This window comes from Neopsephotus bourkii, unplaced genomic scaffold (assembly GCF_033783945.1).
Source record: "Neopsephotus bourkii isolate Nb327-2 ecotype Australia unplaced genomic scaffold, CSIRO-AGI_Nbou_v1 NB_144, whole genome shotgun sequence".
Lineage (NCBI taxonomy): Eukaryota > Metazoa > Chordata > Aves > Psittaciformes > Psittacidae > Neopsephotus > Neopsephotus bourkii.
Genome location: NW_026900661.1, coordinates 1,128,721 through 1,145,838, shown reverse-complemented (window position 1 = coordinate 1,145,838; position 17,118 = coordinate 1,128,721). Strand labels below are relative to the sequence as shown.

At 38.7% G+C, this 17,118-nt stretch overlaps 2 protein-coding genes across 19 annotated transcripts in view; both read right to left on the bottom strand.

Moving 5' to 3' along the window:
• AFAP1 (actin filament associated protein 1) overlaps nt 1–133 on the bottom strand; it is a 121,063-nt gene extending 120,930 nt beyond the window's left edge. For both annotated transcript variants that reach the window (XM_061369755.1, XM_061369782.1), the window contains exon 1: nt 9–133. The gene's annotated coding sequence lies outside the window, so the exon portion shown is untranslated. The remainder of the gene's footprint in view (nt 1–8) is intronic.
• Nucleotides 134–10,387: 10,254 nt separating this feature from the next.
• Nucleotides 10,388–17,118, bottom strand: part of ABLIM2 (actin binding LIM protein family member 2) — a 137,334-nt gene continuing 130,603 nt past the window's right edge. For all 17 annotated transcript variants that reach the window (XM_061369539.1, XM_061369556.1, XM_061369576.1 and 14 more), the window contains one exon: nt 10,388–12,148. In XM_061369539.1, the coding sequence (XP_061225523.1) occupies nt 12,035–12,148 (114 nt within the window). In that variant the 3' untranslated portion in view covers nt 10,388–12,034. The remainder of the gene's footprint in view (nt 12,149–17,118) is intronic.

Here is a 17,118-nt window from a genome sequence, read left to right as displayed (position 1 = left end):
CCTCCTACCTTTAGGGCTGTCCTGCCGCTGCTGTCGGCTCACAGCGGGCTCCGCGCAGCTCCGGCCGCGCAGCGCAGAGCCGCGGGGCGCAGCCACCGCCGCGCCGGGGGCGGGAGGGGCGGGACCGGCACCTCCTCCCGCCCGGTCCCACCGCCCCGAGGGGCGGGGCCAGGGGCCAGGCGGAGCCATCGAACAAAGGGGGGATGGAGGGGTCCGCAGCATCCCGGGGGGGGGCGGTGTCGGGGTGCGGCAGACCGCTAGTGCAGGGCAGGAGCGGGGCAGGTGTGTGCGGCATCCGCCGGGAGCAGGCAGGTGAACCGAGGTGACCCCAGCGAGGCAGATGCTGGCAGGTCAGACATGGGTTCCTGCCCCCGAGTAAAGCATCTTTGGTGGAAGGAGGCTTTTTCCCGGAGCAAATGCTGAAATACTGTGATACCGTAACAGGAGTTTCAGCGCAGTCCCCCCCCTTCCCATTTATACCCAGGAGATGTTGTAACCCTGACACTCAGCTGTGGGAACAACCCACAGCACGGAACAGGAGCACACTGACCATAGTATCATCTACTGTAGGGTGTTTGTGATGTGCTACCTCTTATTGAAGCATGTTGCCATTTATCTAAAATCACAACTTAAGCCCTTCTGTTGAAACAGATCCAACATGCACAGACCCAACATGGATTTAAAACCAAGTTCTGTCATCTTTGGTCAGATTGATACAAGACAGGTTTAAATCAAGAGTGCAAGTTGAGGCAGCTTATGTTGGTTAAGGTTTATATTGATTAAAAGTATCCCCCAAGAGCTTAAAGCAGGTCTCAGTTTTTAACAGAGGTGCAGGTTAAACCAGTGCAAACTTGCACATGGACAAGGTGTGTAAACATGTTCCAAATGGGACAAGTTCACGCATTTATTTTCTTTTTTGTCCATAAAGAAATTAGAAAACTGAGGTCAGAGGGGAATGTTGCTGAAGGAATAACATTAATTAAGGCAATGATATTTCTTCACCTTTAGTCCAGCCGGGTGTTAGAGCATCTTCTCTTTTACTTCAAGTCTAACAGCTGGATACACAAATGTACTGGTGGAGCACTCTATATGCAGTCATTTCAACAGGATGATAACACAAGTAATAGGTTCAACTAGGGAAAATTTTAGTTATTGAGCATTTACACTACATGGCCAGCCAGGGTACGCATGAGATCTCTGTACCCTAATCCAGGAGTGCTGAATTCACAGCTCAACCTTGTCAGGACAAATTACTTAGCCTAAAATCTCACTTTCAGCTGTTCTCTTTCTTGTATGCCTTTGGGTATAGACAGGGAAGGACTTGCCTCCTGGATGAGCTCTTCCAACAGCAGCAGCCTGCTCCTACCTGCCTTTTTTCATTCTCCTTGCTGGGAGCTGGCAGGAGTAGGGTTTGGAGTAGTCAGAAGCAGTGATTTTTCTGGCTATATTAAAGGGCTTAGTCAGCCTTGAAAAATTAAACCATACTCCTCTTCCCCACAGTTCAATCACTTTCAGCTATTCCTGTCTTAGAGCTACTTGATTTGCATCATGACCTGTAAAACTTGATCACTAGAGAGAGCAATCCAAAAGTTTGCTGTAAAAGCACAGCCTTTGGCTGCTCTGTCGCTTAGAGTATAATCCGTGCACATTACCACTGATTTGTATGCTTGCAGCGAGCACTTCCAGGATTTGGTAGCTTTACTGCCTCTGTTTTGGTAAAGTTTAATAACACATTACATTAAATAACACTTCAATGTGTAGCCTCTGCTTGCCCTAAGACACTCTGTGGCATCTCTGCAGTCTCTAAGCAGGGTGCTTCGCTCTAGCAACACTGCAGAGTATTTCTCCCACAGAAATGTCCTGAAGATGTTAGGAAGCTGATCAGCAAAGAATCAAAGATGAGAAATGGTCATCACAAGACCGGCAAGAAAATAAGTGCTTTATGTCCTGTGCCACATGAGGAAGTGAGATAACAAGAGATTTGTCCTTAGGCTGTTGGAGGGATTGGCAAGGAATTCTTGTATACTGGTAGTAACGCCATCAGGAGTAAAGAAGGGGCCATCTATCACGGAGACAAACATCAGACAGCACAAAGGGATCCTCTTGAAGACAAATTCTGTCTAAAGCTGAAGAGCTCAAAAGAAGCTTTTTCTTATATGAATTTTTATTTTCCATAATGCTGCATTGTAAAATGACATCCCCTTCCCCCCCAATTCTGAGTTTGTCTGTGTGCATCCTGTAAACTGCTTCAGCTGCAAAACAGACCTTAGTGATTCAGTGTATTTCTTTCCCATGAGTATTCAATGACACTATTTAAATTCAGATTCCATTTTATAGAATTAAAAGGAACAGAACATAACTCACCTTGAATACAGTATCATCAAAATAAATCAACTGATTACTAAGGAATTTCTTGCAGGGAAACTGAAGTCACACCATTAATGGGAAACCTGTGGCTCACAGTAACTGTACGCCATACTTTGCACTCAATAAACCTCTTAAACTAATCCTCTAACACAAAGTAATAAAAGGCAAATTTGTAAAAGTGGCCCTGTTTGAAACACACATTCTCCGTGCTTGAAAATGTGCCTTCTGTCTTAAAGTTTAAGACCAAACATGCATGCAGTGCTCCAAACCCTACCTGTGTTCTCAGTAACTCACAATACATTTCCACTCTATCAAAGGTAACTTCATTACTGTGGAAATAGTCTTCACAAGCATGACTTGATGTAGTTTAGTCATCTATTGTGTGTTGGATGAAAAAAGTCACGAAAATGACAGGCCATGTTTATTATCCTTAGGATGTGCTTAGAAGAGTTATTATGCATGTTTTAAGATACTATTTTTCTCTTTGGAAAATCAGCATTGTATGAAATCTGAGAAACACAGGCATGAGGAATAAAATCTCCAACCATTTGCTGTGATTTATGTCTTGTAAGGAGCTCCAAGCAATTTGGATTTGGCTCACTTAAATAATGTAACAAGGGAGGAAAACAGTACTTTAAGCATTTAAAAGTATGGGTCAGTTTTTAAAGATACACTCAATTCCACTTCAAATCTGCCTTGGACTGAGTCCATAAGCACACAACTCACTAGTTTAAGAGGCCCCAAAACCTCAGCAACATCCTGGTGAGAAAACAAGCATAAGAAAAACTATTGGATGATGTGATGATTGGTATCCTCTGAAAGACCAATCAATACTTTTCAGTAAAACCCTTCAAGATGCCTGTACAGGATTAGGGAAGGATGGGGGGGAGAAGGAAAGTGCTCAGTATCTCAAAGTGAAATCATACCTGTTAGAAAGATGCTGTATGGTCTTGTTATTCAGTACCAGAAAGGCTGTCAAAACAACCTGTCTCTTTAGGGGGGTTTGTGGCGTGTTGAGGGATTTTTGTTGTTTAAGCAGACACAAAAAATCTACAATTGACAAAATGTTGACTTTATGTAGAGACCAGACACTGCCTTGTGCAGAGCCAGCATGTCAGGCAGGGGAGATGAGGGCTCCTTGGAACCAGCCTTGATGCGGCTGCCTCCTGCCATCTCCAACCTCCTGCCCTCGTATTGTGTTGGCATGGGGGAAGGGACGGTCTCAGGGAACAGCGAAAAGCAGGCAAAAATATAGTGCAATTTGGGCTGTCAAGAGATGGAATGACATTACAGTAATTGCCACTCTCCAGTAAAACATAATGATGGCAGGATTTCAAAAACAGAAGGCAAGTTATCGCTTTTTAGAACAAAAATCTTTTTCTGCTAATTTGAAATTGTGATTTTTCTGTCAGGCAATCATCAGCGTTTCTACAGCTGTTTCAGACACTTGAAGCATTTACAAATATAGCAATGGAATAAATAGAATATATGTCTTTTATGCACAGCAAGAAGCTCTTGAAGTGTTTTGCTTGGGGTTTTTTTTCCTTATCATATACTGTGGTCCTGTTATGGCAGAACCTATTGTAATTAATACTCAAATACTCAGCACCTTTCTCATTTTTTAAAAGAAGAGTATCTTTTTGAACTATCATCTCTTCAATAAGTTGTTTTGATTTTTTTTCTTGGGTCCCACATTCCAGGTTCACTGGGGGAAAGTGGGGAGTCACATTTTACATATACTTTTAAAATCTGTTCCAGGAATCACATAGTGCTAAGTATATATGTGCCCCCAAATCACTTCTACAGGTAAAACTTTTAACAGGAATGCTATTCAGTTTTCTGAAGAAAGCAAATTGGACAAAATGTGCATTAAAGAACCTTCAAGAAGAGGGATTATGAAGCTTTTACATAATGCACGGTCCTCTCCTTACTCTCTATACAGATGGGTCTTCTCCTGGGTAACAATACTATTTGCAACTATCATATCATCACAGAGTTGTAAAACATCTTAAATTAGGTTCTTCATTGAACTGCTAATTGACTTTGAATGAGGGCAGAGGGAATACATACAAAAGGATAATACATATCTTACAGAATCACAATGTGCAGCTAAAAGTAGTTACTTCCCATTCATATTCTTCTGTTTGAGCTAAACCTAAGCAAACAATCCCTTGTTCTGATTTCACTTTTAGAAGAGATTCTATATAACTTGACCTTCATGGTCTTGTGCAGGTAAGGCTGCCAGTGATTTCAGTGGGCTTAGCATTTAGCGCCTGACATTTTCAAAATGCTAACATCCTTTTATGAGCTGCATATTAAAACCCCAGCACTGCTGAAAAGTAGCTGTACTGTTGCGCAGTACAAATTTTAACAGAACAAACAAAAAGCCTAGTCTTGTCACTTTTCTTATCTGTTAAGGTTGAACACACTGGAAGAAGATTTCCTGTAAATCTCACTGCCTTGCCCATTTTCTTTGTATTCAAGCAAGACTGGGCCAAAAAATGGAATCTCAGCCCTTCCCTATCCTTCACTGTTCGACAAGATATGAAACTCTATACCTCTCTATACCTTCCTTCTCCTTTATCATCAAGATCAGGGAACAGCCAGTTCTTAAACTTTATCATCTGCCAAAATAATACCTGTGTAATTCTGTTGAAAATCTAAACTATTCGGATAAACCCTCTGTGCTGTTTTACAATCTCATTACTCTTCAGTTGACTCACTGTGATACATGACTCGTTTTACATGAGTAATTTTCTTACTCCTTCAAGAAAGCTTGGCCAAGTTGGCTTTTAATGGTACTTTCAAAATTAGCAAAGCCATACCTATTTCTGCTCCAAAAACCCTTTTAATTTTTTCCATTTAAGCCATCTAATTAGAAGGATTTTCAAAGAAAAAGACCTTATTTATGGTTGGGCATTTGCTACATTAATGATTAGCTTCTGTACAGTGTTTGGAAATCAATGTGTGATAGAGTAGTATCTTTGTGAGGTTTGTTTTGCAAGTATTAAGCCTCTGTATTTATTACTGAATTTCTCACAGTAGATTTTTTATCATTTTTTAGTAAGGGCTCAAGAAAATTTTCATAAGTATTTTGAATTTCAGAATAATAGTAGTGTTGCCCAACTGATATTAGTATAGAAATACTAATTTTAGTCATCTCCTGAATGAGGCTGCTTCAGAGGTACAAAGGTAAGAAAAGTTTAAAAACCATCCACAGACCCTGGAGGAAGGTATCTGCTTTGAAATTCAGCACCTCATAATAACCAACAGCAGCAGAGTCCTTCCACTGATGACAACAGGAGAACGTTCTGCTGCAGAACCCTTTAATTTTAGCCTTTATTCAAAATAAGTTCCCCCCAGAATTTCAGCTCATGTTCTGTACTTATATTCTCTTCTGTGCCACTTAAAGTGGAATAAAGTATTTCAGTAGCATTTGATATTGCACTATAACAATAACCAGTTATTACAGTGAAAAAAAAAAAAGGATTAAGGAAAAAAAATGCAATGTGAACAATTTGATGATTATAAAGTGACTCATAAAGTCCTGCAGGCACTTCCATCTATCAAAGACTAGCTGGGAGATTAAAAATGTCTAGCATGAAACCAGCAAAAACTGGGGAGCCGAAACTGTCTGTGATGTTTCACATCCATAACTTGAGAAAATTGGTTTTTAAAGTCTGACTAGCAAAATAGTCAAGAGACATGAGGGGTATTAGCCTGGTTCCCCAACTGAATTATTCCAGGCCAGAGAACTGGAAGGAAATTCAGACAGACCATTAATAACCTCAATTGTTTAATCTGCTGTCAAACATGGTATCTGTTTAATTATTCATTAATAGAAAAAATATAGATAGTACTGTAAAAAATTATAATGAGTCTTATGTCAGAGGTCAGAAGCATGTCCACGTGGGAGGAAAAAACCCAGCAACTTGCAATAGTGAGATCAGCTCAGCCAGGGCTTCATCATAATGTATATTTGTAGCAAAAAAGTCGAAGTCATTCTTACCTTTCTTCTTCCCCTGTAAAAAAGATGTTGCAATATTTGACATAACATGGTGAATATAAACCAAATACTGCAATGCCTTTACTCTGCCAGACCACGTCCTGAATACAAGGTAGAACAGGCTGAGAGGAGATTGCAGAAGAATTATCAAGGGCAAAGGAAGGATTCAATCTTGAAAGAAACTGAACACACTGCAATTTTTAGTAGAGAGATAAGTTAAAGGATGTAATAAAGGAATGCATCAAAGCAAGTGGAAAAAGCAGGTCAACAGCAAACCATCCATGATGTAAATGTAGCAAGGTTCAGAAACAGAAATCAAGGATATCCAGACTTCTTCTAACAAATGGTAAATACACCAGAGCTGAGACAGCAAACTTCTTCCTTAAAGCTTTGAGTCATTAGATTTAGATTACATTTAGATATGTGGGACACATTGCTTTTGTCTGGGTTTGGTTTTCTACTGATCACTGTGGAGCTGCTGCTGCTGGGCAGTCTGGCATGGAAGGACTGCTGGCTGGACCAAACTTCTGCATATATTTGTTCAACCATTTAAAAAAAACATATGGAACTACTTGGTTCGACTTGATGATCCTAAAGGTCTTTTCCAACCTAGTTTGTTCTATGATTCTACTTACAAACACCTGTGTGCATGGTAGTCAAGATGTCAAACACGGAGTGGTAGGAAGATAACGTGAAATCATGACAAGAGCACTTAGAAAAACACAAAACTACTTCTCTTAGCTGCAACTCACAGAGATGGTGGTTGTGAGAGGAAATAATAACCAGCTGTACCAACCCAGCAAGCTTCAAACTGCTGTGAGTGCTTCATTACCAGAGAAGTAAACTATTGAGATCTAACGTTTAAAATGAATGTAGTTTTACTGAGTACCACCTTTTCTGACATGGCTTTTCATAGAATAAAAAAAAGTGAGAATGAATACAAAGACTCAAGAAGCCTGAGCTGGCACCTTCTGTGAACTTTTGAGGATTTTGCTATAGTTCGGACATGAATTGAATATGAAGAAGAAATGCAAGGCTCCAGTATAATTTTACATGTACAAGAGGGTTGCAGTCTGTCACTGTGATATTAAAAACAGTTGTTTTCAAATACTGAAAATATATACTGAAAAACGGTAGCCGTGTGTGTGACCTATCACATTGGTCAAGGGGTAGTCATTGGGAAATGTTAAATACATGGCTCCTCATCAAAAAGAGGAACGTAAGATGAGGCATCCCTCTTGGTCTGAACTGTATCTTTTTTGTTCATGTAAAACTAGCCTTCTCTCAGAGGGTTACTGGATGCCAGGTAGCTTTTCACAAGAATGTATTTTCATGTTTCTGTAATTCCAGGTTTCAGAGTTCTCCCCTGAACCACAAGGAAAAGAATAGCAGAAGGTCAGACAAAAATGTCCAGCCTTCTCAGACAGCTATAATGGTAATCTGACATGCCTGGTTTCCTATCTGGAATCATTGGTCAGATATTCCTCAGCAACCACAAAAATCCATATGTTCCTTTGTCTCAAAGACTATGATGATGAAAGAAGTTGGCTCTTTCATTGCTGTGTTTGAGACATGCCTTCTTTAAAATACATGAGGTGAGAATTAGGTCATACATCAGGGTTGTCAAGAACAGCTGAGACACACAACTCGGATCCAAGCATGAAAATGAAATTGCTGACAAAATTCCCTTGCTTTTTGTATAGACATCACAATAGGTTACTTCAAGAGCTATAGTAATCCTTTTGAGCTGCACAGCCATGTCCATACTTACTAAAATGCTGAAAGACAGCATTTCCTTGAAAACAAGACCATGGAACAGTATCTTAATACCTCTAAAGAGTATTATCTAAAAAACAGCTGATGATTTGTCGAGACTCTTGGCTTGTTACTGCCAATGCAGAAGCACACTATCAGATGGAATATTCTGGCAAGGACTTACCTCATTGCTCTGAAATGCATTTTCCATTTCAGAGTGCTGTTTAAGATTAGCATATGGAACTCTAGAAATAAACCAGAATATTGATTATGCACATGTTAGTCTATTCACATTTAAGAAGACATTTTTACATTCCTGAAAGAAGACTACATGACTAAAATTCCGATTTGTAGTTTTTAAATTGGAAAAGCATGATAAATTTTAGAAACAGAAATGTTGCATTCTCTAGAATACTGTCTTCTGGTTTACAGCGTTTAGGTGATGCACAGAAAACACTTAGCGATAAAGTGAATTACAACACTACTCACTTTATGGACTTTTTACACTGGTATATTTGGCTAGTGCCAAATCCAGCATACAATATCATACTGTAAATGAGAATTTAGGCTAGAAAGTATAACTAAATAGGTCAATACACTACAATAGATGCTTTAAATATAGAGTGATATACCTACACGTACCATCTGAAAAACAGAACAGCTTATTGAGTTATGCCACCTCTGCACAGAACAGACATCTACAGACCATTTAAACCTTTCAGGAAAATGAAATAAGGAGGACACACAAGAGTACTTGTTCATCTAACGTCAGCAAAGGTTTTGTGCGTGGAAGCCAAAATTCCTTCTTGGTTTTGGCTGGTAGAAGGAACGCAAGTTGATAAACTGGCTGTCTTCTAAAACATTTTTGCGTGTTTGGCATTGAATATGTGCCTGTTTGGTGACTAGTATAATGAACACAAAGAATTACTGTGTTAGGGAGTTTCGTGAGATCTGCGCAATTCAAAGTACCATCCTGATGGCTTGAAAGTGATTTGGTAACGTGGTCTACCAGCTGCCAGTGATTATAAGACTGGTATTCCACCAACTTGGTAAAATCTGGTTTATTTTTTTCACTTACAGACTGTAGGAAAGAATGAATTTAATCTAAGATTAGATGCTTGCAATGTGTAATTCTGCAGTTGTACTGGCTTTCTTTATATTCTGTGGGCAGAAATAAAATAGATAAAATTCATATAGCTTGTTCTGCACACTAGGATGTGATTGAAGTGTTTTTTTCTCTTCACTGACTATAAAAGGGAGCACAGAATGTCAAACTTGTAAGCAAGTACAGATAGATGATGGGGTACCACTCTTAAGTACATTTGTGCATTGTGATAAGAACTGATGTTCATGAACTAAAACATCTCCATCGGGGTATGTAAAACAAGAGTTGTATCTGATTTAGTTCAGGTAGGACAAGGACCTTCAGGATACGTTTTTAGGGCTCTTGACATTCTAACAGACTAACTCAAAACAACATAAATGGGTCAGAGTTCACATGTTCTCACTGTCCTCACTTGTCATCAGCCATACATCTGCATAATACAGTACAGCAGCATAGAGCTATTAATCATGTGTTGCTTAGTAATGCACATTTTCCTTCCAGCACAGGTTGAATCCTACACCAGTACAATAGTTTCTGTGCTTACCATGTTAAAATCATTATTAAGGTAACATATTAAACCTGATCTGCACTAGTATATGGAATTCTTTGATCAACCTGCAATAGTTTTGCCTCATTGAGAAGACACTTGCAATCAATCTAATGTCCCAAGAAGGTTTAGATGAGAAGAGTGGTCTTTATCAATGTCCAACTTACTCATTCCGCATCCAATTGTTCTCCTGGATTTAGTTTTTCATAGTACCCATGGACCTTGCTAATCACACTTTAGATTGGCCCATTTCAGTGTGCTGCCAGTTTTCATATGTAGGCAAAATAGTAAGCTGTTCTAAGGTTGAAAACCATCATAGATGTTGTCTACATGTGATCAGGAGTTCTGAATTAAACTGGCTAATGGTTCTGCACACTGAACATTACCAATAAGCAGTTATTGCCTGGTGAGATGTGACAATTGCTTAATGAATTGCTTAAATCATGAGCAACTTCATAGCAACTTGACATTCAGAGGTACAATTAATGCCCTCCTTAGTGAGCTTATCGAATGCAAAATACATGTTATTTCCATTAATATAATGGGAAGATCCTATCCAGAGCAGCAGTACAATCTAAAAATTATGCACACATTCATAACAAAGTCATTCAGTTATTTCTTTGTTTTAATGAATTTTTTTAAACATTTGTATCATCAGACAAAACACGTAGGTCATGAGAAAATATTTATTTCCAACAGCATGGACTTTCAAAGTTAGTTCGAAGAAGACACATTCAATGCTATGATTTTTCCAATTCTGAGTCAGTTGAAATAGTGTGTTGTAGTGCATATATTAACCAGTTACTTTAAGGAAATGCAAAAAGACATAGTGAAGTAGGAAGTGAGCACAAACATTCAAGGCCGTAAAAATGCAGAATACTGACACATGGCTGAAAAATGTACTTTTTGTTATGCTCTTTTAGTATCACACGAAACTAGCAACTCACTTTAAAACATTCTTTGTCAGCAACCATACTTCTGACCATATGAAAGTATTATATTTAATACAGTCTTTCAGCTGGAAGAGATATTAAGGTCTAACGCTCATATCAAATGCTTAAGATTTTGTTAGCTTTGCTTGTTATTTAAGATAGTTCCAAGGTACTGCATCAGTATCACATAGGTTTGTTTTCTTTTAAATTGATTTGCACAGAAACATGCGAATAATAGTGCATGATGGTTTTATATATTTGATTATAATTGGATGTACTATTGATAGAGCACACCAAGCTTTTTTTGTTACATTTTATGCTGAACTGTTCCACTTCTACACCTAACAACTGCCATCTCAGTTCTCATGGCTTACTTAGCATGTAAAGCCAGAAAGTGGAGAAAGTAAGAATGTCTTTAATTAGGACATATATTAATGAAAATAATTCTTTTATAGATAGATATATCTATCTACATATAATTAAGATTACATGGTGTTTTTATCAGCATGAAATGTAAAAAAAAAAAACTTTTCAAAAAACCCCAAACTAGCAGGAAAATAGTTAACTGGCATGATACACTCTTAAACCAGTTTTATATAAGGCTTCTGTTTTCCAGATGAATAGGACTAAGTTTTTAAGTAGTTCTGTATACATTTTAGTCATTATGTCTGTTTTATGTCACAATATATTCTTAATAAAATAAAAACTCTTGTGTTGTAATTAAAGATAGCTAGTTACCTTCTAGACAAATATGACCTTCCAAAGAGTAGGCTGTGTCTAAATATAAGAATTAAGGTGCTTCCATATTTTTGCTTTCATTCTTAAAAAGTACCACACATAAACAATTGCAATAGTTGCTTGAGGACATGCTGTTCTTTGGCTTTTACCATGTTTTTAATAGCATGTAATCCCCTGTTATAGAATTTTTTATTCATTACTTACTTGATTTTGTAAAAATTGTGTTGTAAAACTTAATGGAACAAAATGTTGGATGCATTTCCTTTGTCACAGCTACACTTTTTTTCTCTTCCTTTCAGAATTTCCATTTGCATCAAGCAATAACTGCAAGCAACAATAAATTTAAAGCTAGATTTTTTTGCACGTTGTAAACTGGGTAGGACCAGGAGTTACTGACAAAACCAGCTGGTCATGCAAAATTAGCAAATTCTCTGTATTCCAACACATTGCCATCTAATCTGCCCTGTTTCCCCTGACACATACTAACACAATGAAGCTGGACAATGGTTCAACAGCAAGTGCATGTGATAGTTCTGGCAAGACTATTTTTGTTTTGAGTAAGCACATATTTTATCTGGGAGGGTCTAGAAAAGCAGGGCCTTTTTCTTCAGATCATTCCGCTTCCAAAGTGCCAGACGATCAAATTCCTCAATGCTCATTTTGAAGACTTCCTGGAACTCTTCAGGAGATAAATGCCTCTTGAAAATGAAAATACAAAAAGTATCATTAAGCTCATCTCTGTGCAGCAATATTTCTTCCCTAAGTTTTAAAACACACCGCAAAATAATGAATAAGGATTTGCGTTTAAATTCCCAAATTGGTTCTAGAAAAGGCTGCATCAAAACCAAATACGCTCAGAGTAGCTGGGAAATGAAATTATTCATGGCAGCAATGACTTTTGAAAAAAAAAATGTAATCTTTTCAGTACAGTTCCAACTGAGTAGAGCTATGGTTCTCAGGGGAAAAGATGTGTTTATACATGGTGCTTGATAACAGAGCACACTGAGACAAATTTAAGTTATTCCAGGACTTTAAAGAGAATGATAACAATGTAATTTCAGAGTTGGATTTATTTTGCCTTGATCTTTAATGAGAGTGGTGGACACCACACTGGTCCACTAATAGCAGTCTTGTAACAAAGGAGAAAGCACACTGCTAAATTCTTAAACCCAAAAATGCGCTCAACCATGGGGACATACTCATATCAGAAGTCTAAGCTGGATAAAGTTTTGTTGTTTTTTTCTTTTTAGATGCCAAGAACTACACTTTTATTTGAGGTTTTCATGGTTCATGGTTTTTAAAAAAAGAGAGAGAAAAGAGGAGAATACCAACATAAAGAATTGGAAGGATGTAGGATAACAATTGCCTAACAATTATTTGTACACACAGAGGAAAAGCAGAAAAGATAAATGTGTGAATAAGAAATTAATATCATACAAAATTCTTCTGATATTTGTGGACAAGCTCTTGCTCAAGCATTTCAGTAGTACCAGTTATTGTTCTCTCTTTCTGATGTGAGAGCACACATTGCCTAAAATGGCCAGATTCAGTGCAATGAGAAGTACAAATTGCAATTTTTAAGCATGGACTCTTCTCTTCCACAAAGATTTGTTTGGAACCTGGGACCAGCCCTGCAATCTAACCCTCTCATCCCCAGCTGAGCTTTTGCCTTGCAGCTTCCCAGAAGCAGTTCTCCTTCCCAGCACATCCAGGCAGCTCCAGCCTGAGCACCTCAGCGCCTGTTGAAGGACCCTCTGCATGCAAAAATTATGTCCTCCAAAGCTGCTAAGCACAAGAAATGCTTGGATATGCCTCACACAGCAGATCAGGCTCATCACGCTATAGACAACTGTGTTATTTCAAGAGAAGGATATTAGCCTTTTCCTTTAATCTTACTACCTCCTGGCTTCAGAACTTCCCAGGATATGAGAAACCTGGGTTCAATGTCCTCATCGCTTGGAGGAGGTTCAAAACCACCATCTAGTCCACATTATTCATGTTAATCAGATGCATGTTGGTAAGCCACCCAGAAGGGTTGTTTTAAAGGAGATATATTCCTTGCAAACATGAATAATGCTACGAGCAAACGTTGAATGCAAGATGCTGAAGTCGGGAACACAGTGCTCGCCAGGGGAAGTGGAGCCACTGCGTAGACTGTTTTTATCAGTTATTCAAATAGGTTGCCTATCATTTGAAGTGGATCCTAGCATTGCCTGGAAGAGTGCTTGCTATGATTAGCCAAAACTATGGCATGCATCATGCTAATACACCCTGGTAATCCCACAATGGTTTACCTGAGCAGAATGGGCACAGCCACATTGGCCCTACTTACAATGTTGTTTGGTTTTTTTTTTTTTTGGTAAATTTTAAAGCAAAATTTTACTTTCTTCTTATTACCAATGAGTTTATCTTTGCAATGTAAATTACTCCAGGAAAGCTAATTAAATTGTTTGCAAGAAGTCGCTACATTTAATTACCTTGAAGCTCTTGGGCTCTTGTAGTTTCTTGAAAAAGGACAGCCTTGGTCTTTTTTCCCTTGAGATTCCACAGATGCAGAACAATAGTGACTAAGACTTTGGAACTGAGCCTTCATTTTTCATTTGACCAATGACAGCAAGCCACCATAAGCACTATGCATAGCATGGAACAAACACGCCATGCATATTTGGCAAAGGAGATCCTGTTTCGCATGGAAATGAGCAACATCTGACAATGTACTTTAGAAACAATATCTCACTGACAGAATTTAATTCTACTGGGTTTGGAAAGAAAAAGTAACTTCTTTCTGTATTGATTTCCCCCCCCCCCCCTATATTTTCCTGGTAACCCAGTGGACAAATGTGAGCAAGCTTAATTTCAGCATGTCTGTAAATTGTGGGATTGAAAAAGAAGTATGGATGAGCAAAGTGTGTCATATTTTGGTTTCTCTTATGTTCTAGATTGTGGATAAGACTTGAGCTGTGCTCTCATTCAGGAGAAAGCAGTGACAAACTGTAGCTCATACTCAAAGAGAAAATCAGAAAGCCTATACCCCGCAGGTAAATCCACTCTGCCTATCACCTAAAACCACAGGAAACGTAAAACTTCAAAATAAATATTTTCACTACTTTTTTTCTTGAGGTAAATTACATCATGTCTTGCTAGAAGGTGCTGTGGTCTCATTAGATTCCTTTCAGTACTGAAATTCAATGTAGGGAGAGTCAGCAAGCCCTATGTCAGGCCTCGGACCTTTTCTTCAGGGTGCCAAATACTCGCTACATCTTAACCTCCCAACAAAGCCTGGAATCAATCTTAATACAAGCTCTGCAATTCCCCCTTTCCTCTCCAAGGCCATACTTTGCCATTTATCATTTTACTTTGTCCTTGAGCATAGCAAGCTTTCAGTCCACATACATCTATCCAAGCCAGTATGAATTAGATGCGTCTCTGCTCCTCTGGTTGTACTCAGATGACATCACCTTCATTCCTTTCATGCACTCATTTCCTAATAACACTGAAGTTTTCTTTTACACTGGCACCACTTTTTTCCTCAAAGAAGTTCTTAGTTGGTGTCACATGTTCTAAAGCAGTTGAGATGTAGTATCGGGAATGTATCAGCAAAGACTGAGATGGGGGAAGCACAAGCTCACTAATTTCCACTTCCTATTCCACTAGACAGTTTCTTTGCTTTTAATTCTCCTCCGCATACTGTCCTTCATCTCAAGGACTAATAACCAGACTGCAATATTAGCAAACTTTCTTACTCCATCAATGCATTATCCACATGGAAAATTAATTCTAGTAGAAGGGAGCACTTCCCCTTTGGTCTGAACCCTCTCTGAGGACACCAGTCTGTCCTCAGTGTAGCATAATTCCCACTGATTTTCTTGCATCTCAGAAACTTCAACCATTCCTTCCTTAAGCACAAGGGGCTCTAGCATTGGGGCTGACTCTAGAAGCAGCAATGATTACAGTGCTGTCTGCAAATTTTGGAATAAATCTTGATCCCAGAAAGATGTCATCAAACTGGCAAAGCTTCAGATAAAAGTAACAAATGTAATCATGGGTTGCAGAGTTTGATTTATGAGGAAAGACTAAAAGGACTAAGTATGTATAAGCTTAGCCAAATGATGACTAAGGAAAAGTATGGTAAATGTCTACAAGCATTTGAAGGGTCCAAACACCATGGGAATAGGCCAGTGTGGGAAGTTTATGTTCATACTTTTCTTCCTATGTGTGATGTTAAATTTTGTCTACACTATTGTTAGGACTTTCCTAAACCTTATAGCTTTAAGAGGGAGAGCTCTTCCCAAACAAAGGCAAAGAAAATGACCACTAAGAACTCAGCTTGATTTATCTTTCTTCTCAGCTATTTGAATGTTAATGTGTCTTAACTGAAGCGTTACTTTGTCTCATTAGTTAAACAAAAGAAGGGAAATTGAAAATCATGCATGGGGAATAGGGAGGATATTCATCTTGAGGTATGAGGGAAGATGTGTGTATAAAGCTACTTTACAAGGCCAAGAACATTTTTCTTTCAGGACTGGATCAGCTTAAAATATCCAGCTATGTTAATAGTGCATCATTGGGCCATTAAAGGAATGGCCAAACTTATTAGCAAAAGTAACATTCATTCCTTTTTTTTACTAGTGTTAGCCTTGTTTACATAGGAAATCTGGGTGTTTTACAGTGTGCTAGTAACCGATTTTTAATTCCCTTTGTGACAATCTGGCTGTATTTAGGCAGCCTACCTCAATCTACTCCTCTGCACTGCATCAGCGGCAAAGCTGGACGTGTTGCCGACACTGAGGAGAGTGCAGAGGACTAGATTAAGGTCCCATTCTGCCCTCAGTTTGAACTTACTATTTAAGAAAGCTCAGTTTGGAAGCTGCATTGTGATGTTAACATGATGCTACCTGAAAACCTTTCTAAAAGATAAGGTAAACAGTTTAAAGGCGGTTCTTCCCTAAAAAGACTGCTATACCACAGCTCACAGCATCATATCACCAGCGTTTTGGATATATTTAAGCATGAAATTGTCAAACTAGAAAGGACAACTGCCTCATATTGTTCTGATAAAATTGTATTAATCTGAGGCTTGTAAAGTCAATAGTGCTCAATCTTTTGGTCTGGATAGCATTTTGTGTCAGCCTGCATAGGAAATCAGAAAAACAGTGAAACTCAAGTTCAGTGAAGTGCTGAGGATCCACCAGATGTGTCCATGGGTCACAGCAGTGGATTTGTATCAAAGAGGGGAGATCTCCAGAAGCACAATCTCTCACCTGCACTGACAGTGTTTTGGATTAGAGATACGGGATCACAACCATGGGATCTCACTTTGGGAAGGCCAAAGATGGCCTGCAGCTTGGGAATTGAATGACTGCTTTAATTCCTCACCTAGATGCTACCTATAGAGCACAGCACTATGCAGAGTGACAACACCTTGCACTAATTATGTAGCTAGCTCTCCCAAAACATACAAACACACAATGGAAGAATTAAACTACAAATGTTTCTTATTAAGATGTACACAGCAAAGCAAGGGCTGAGCTAAACCTCTGCTGCAACACAACCACTATAATGGAAAAGCCTCACGCTCTATGAAACACACCCATTAAAATGAATAGTACAGATATGCACTCAGTTTTGGGTCTCTCAGAACAAAAGTAATTAATTTACATTCAAATAC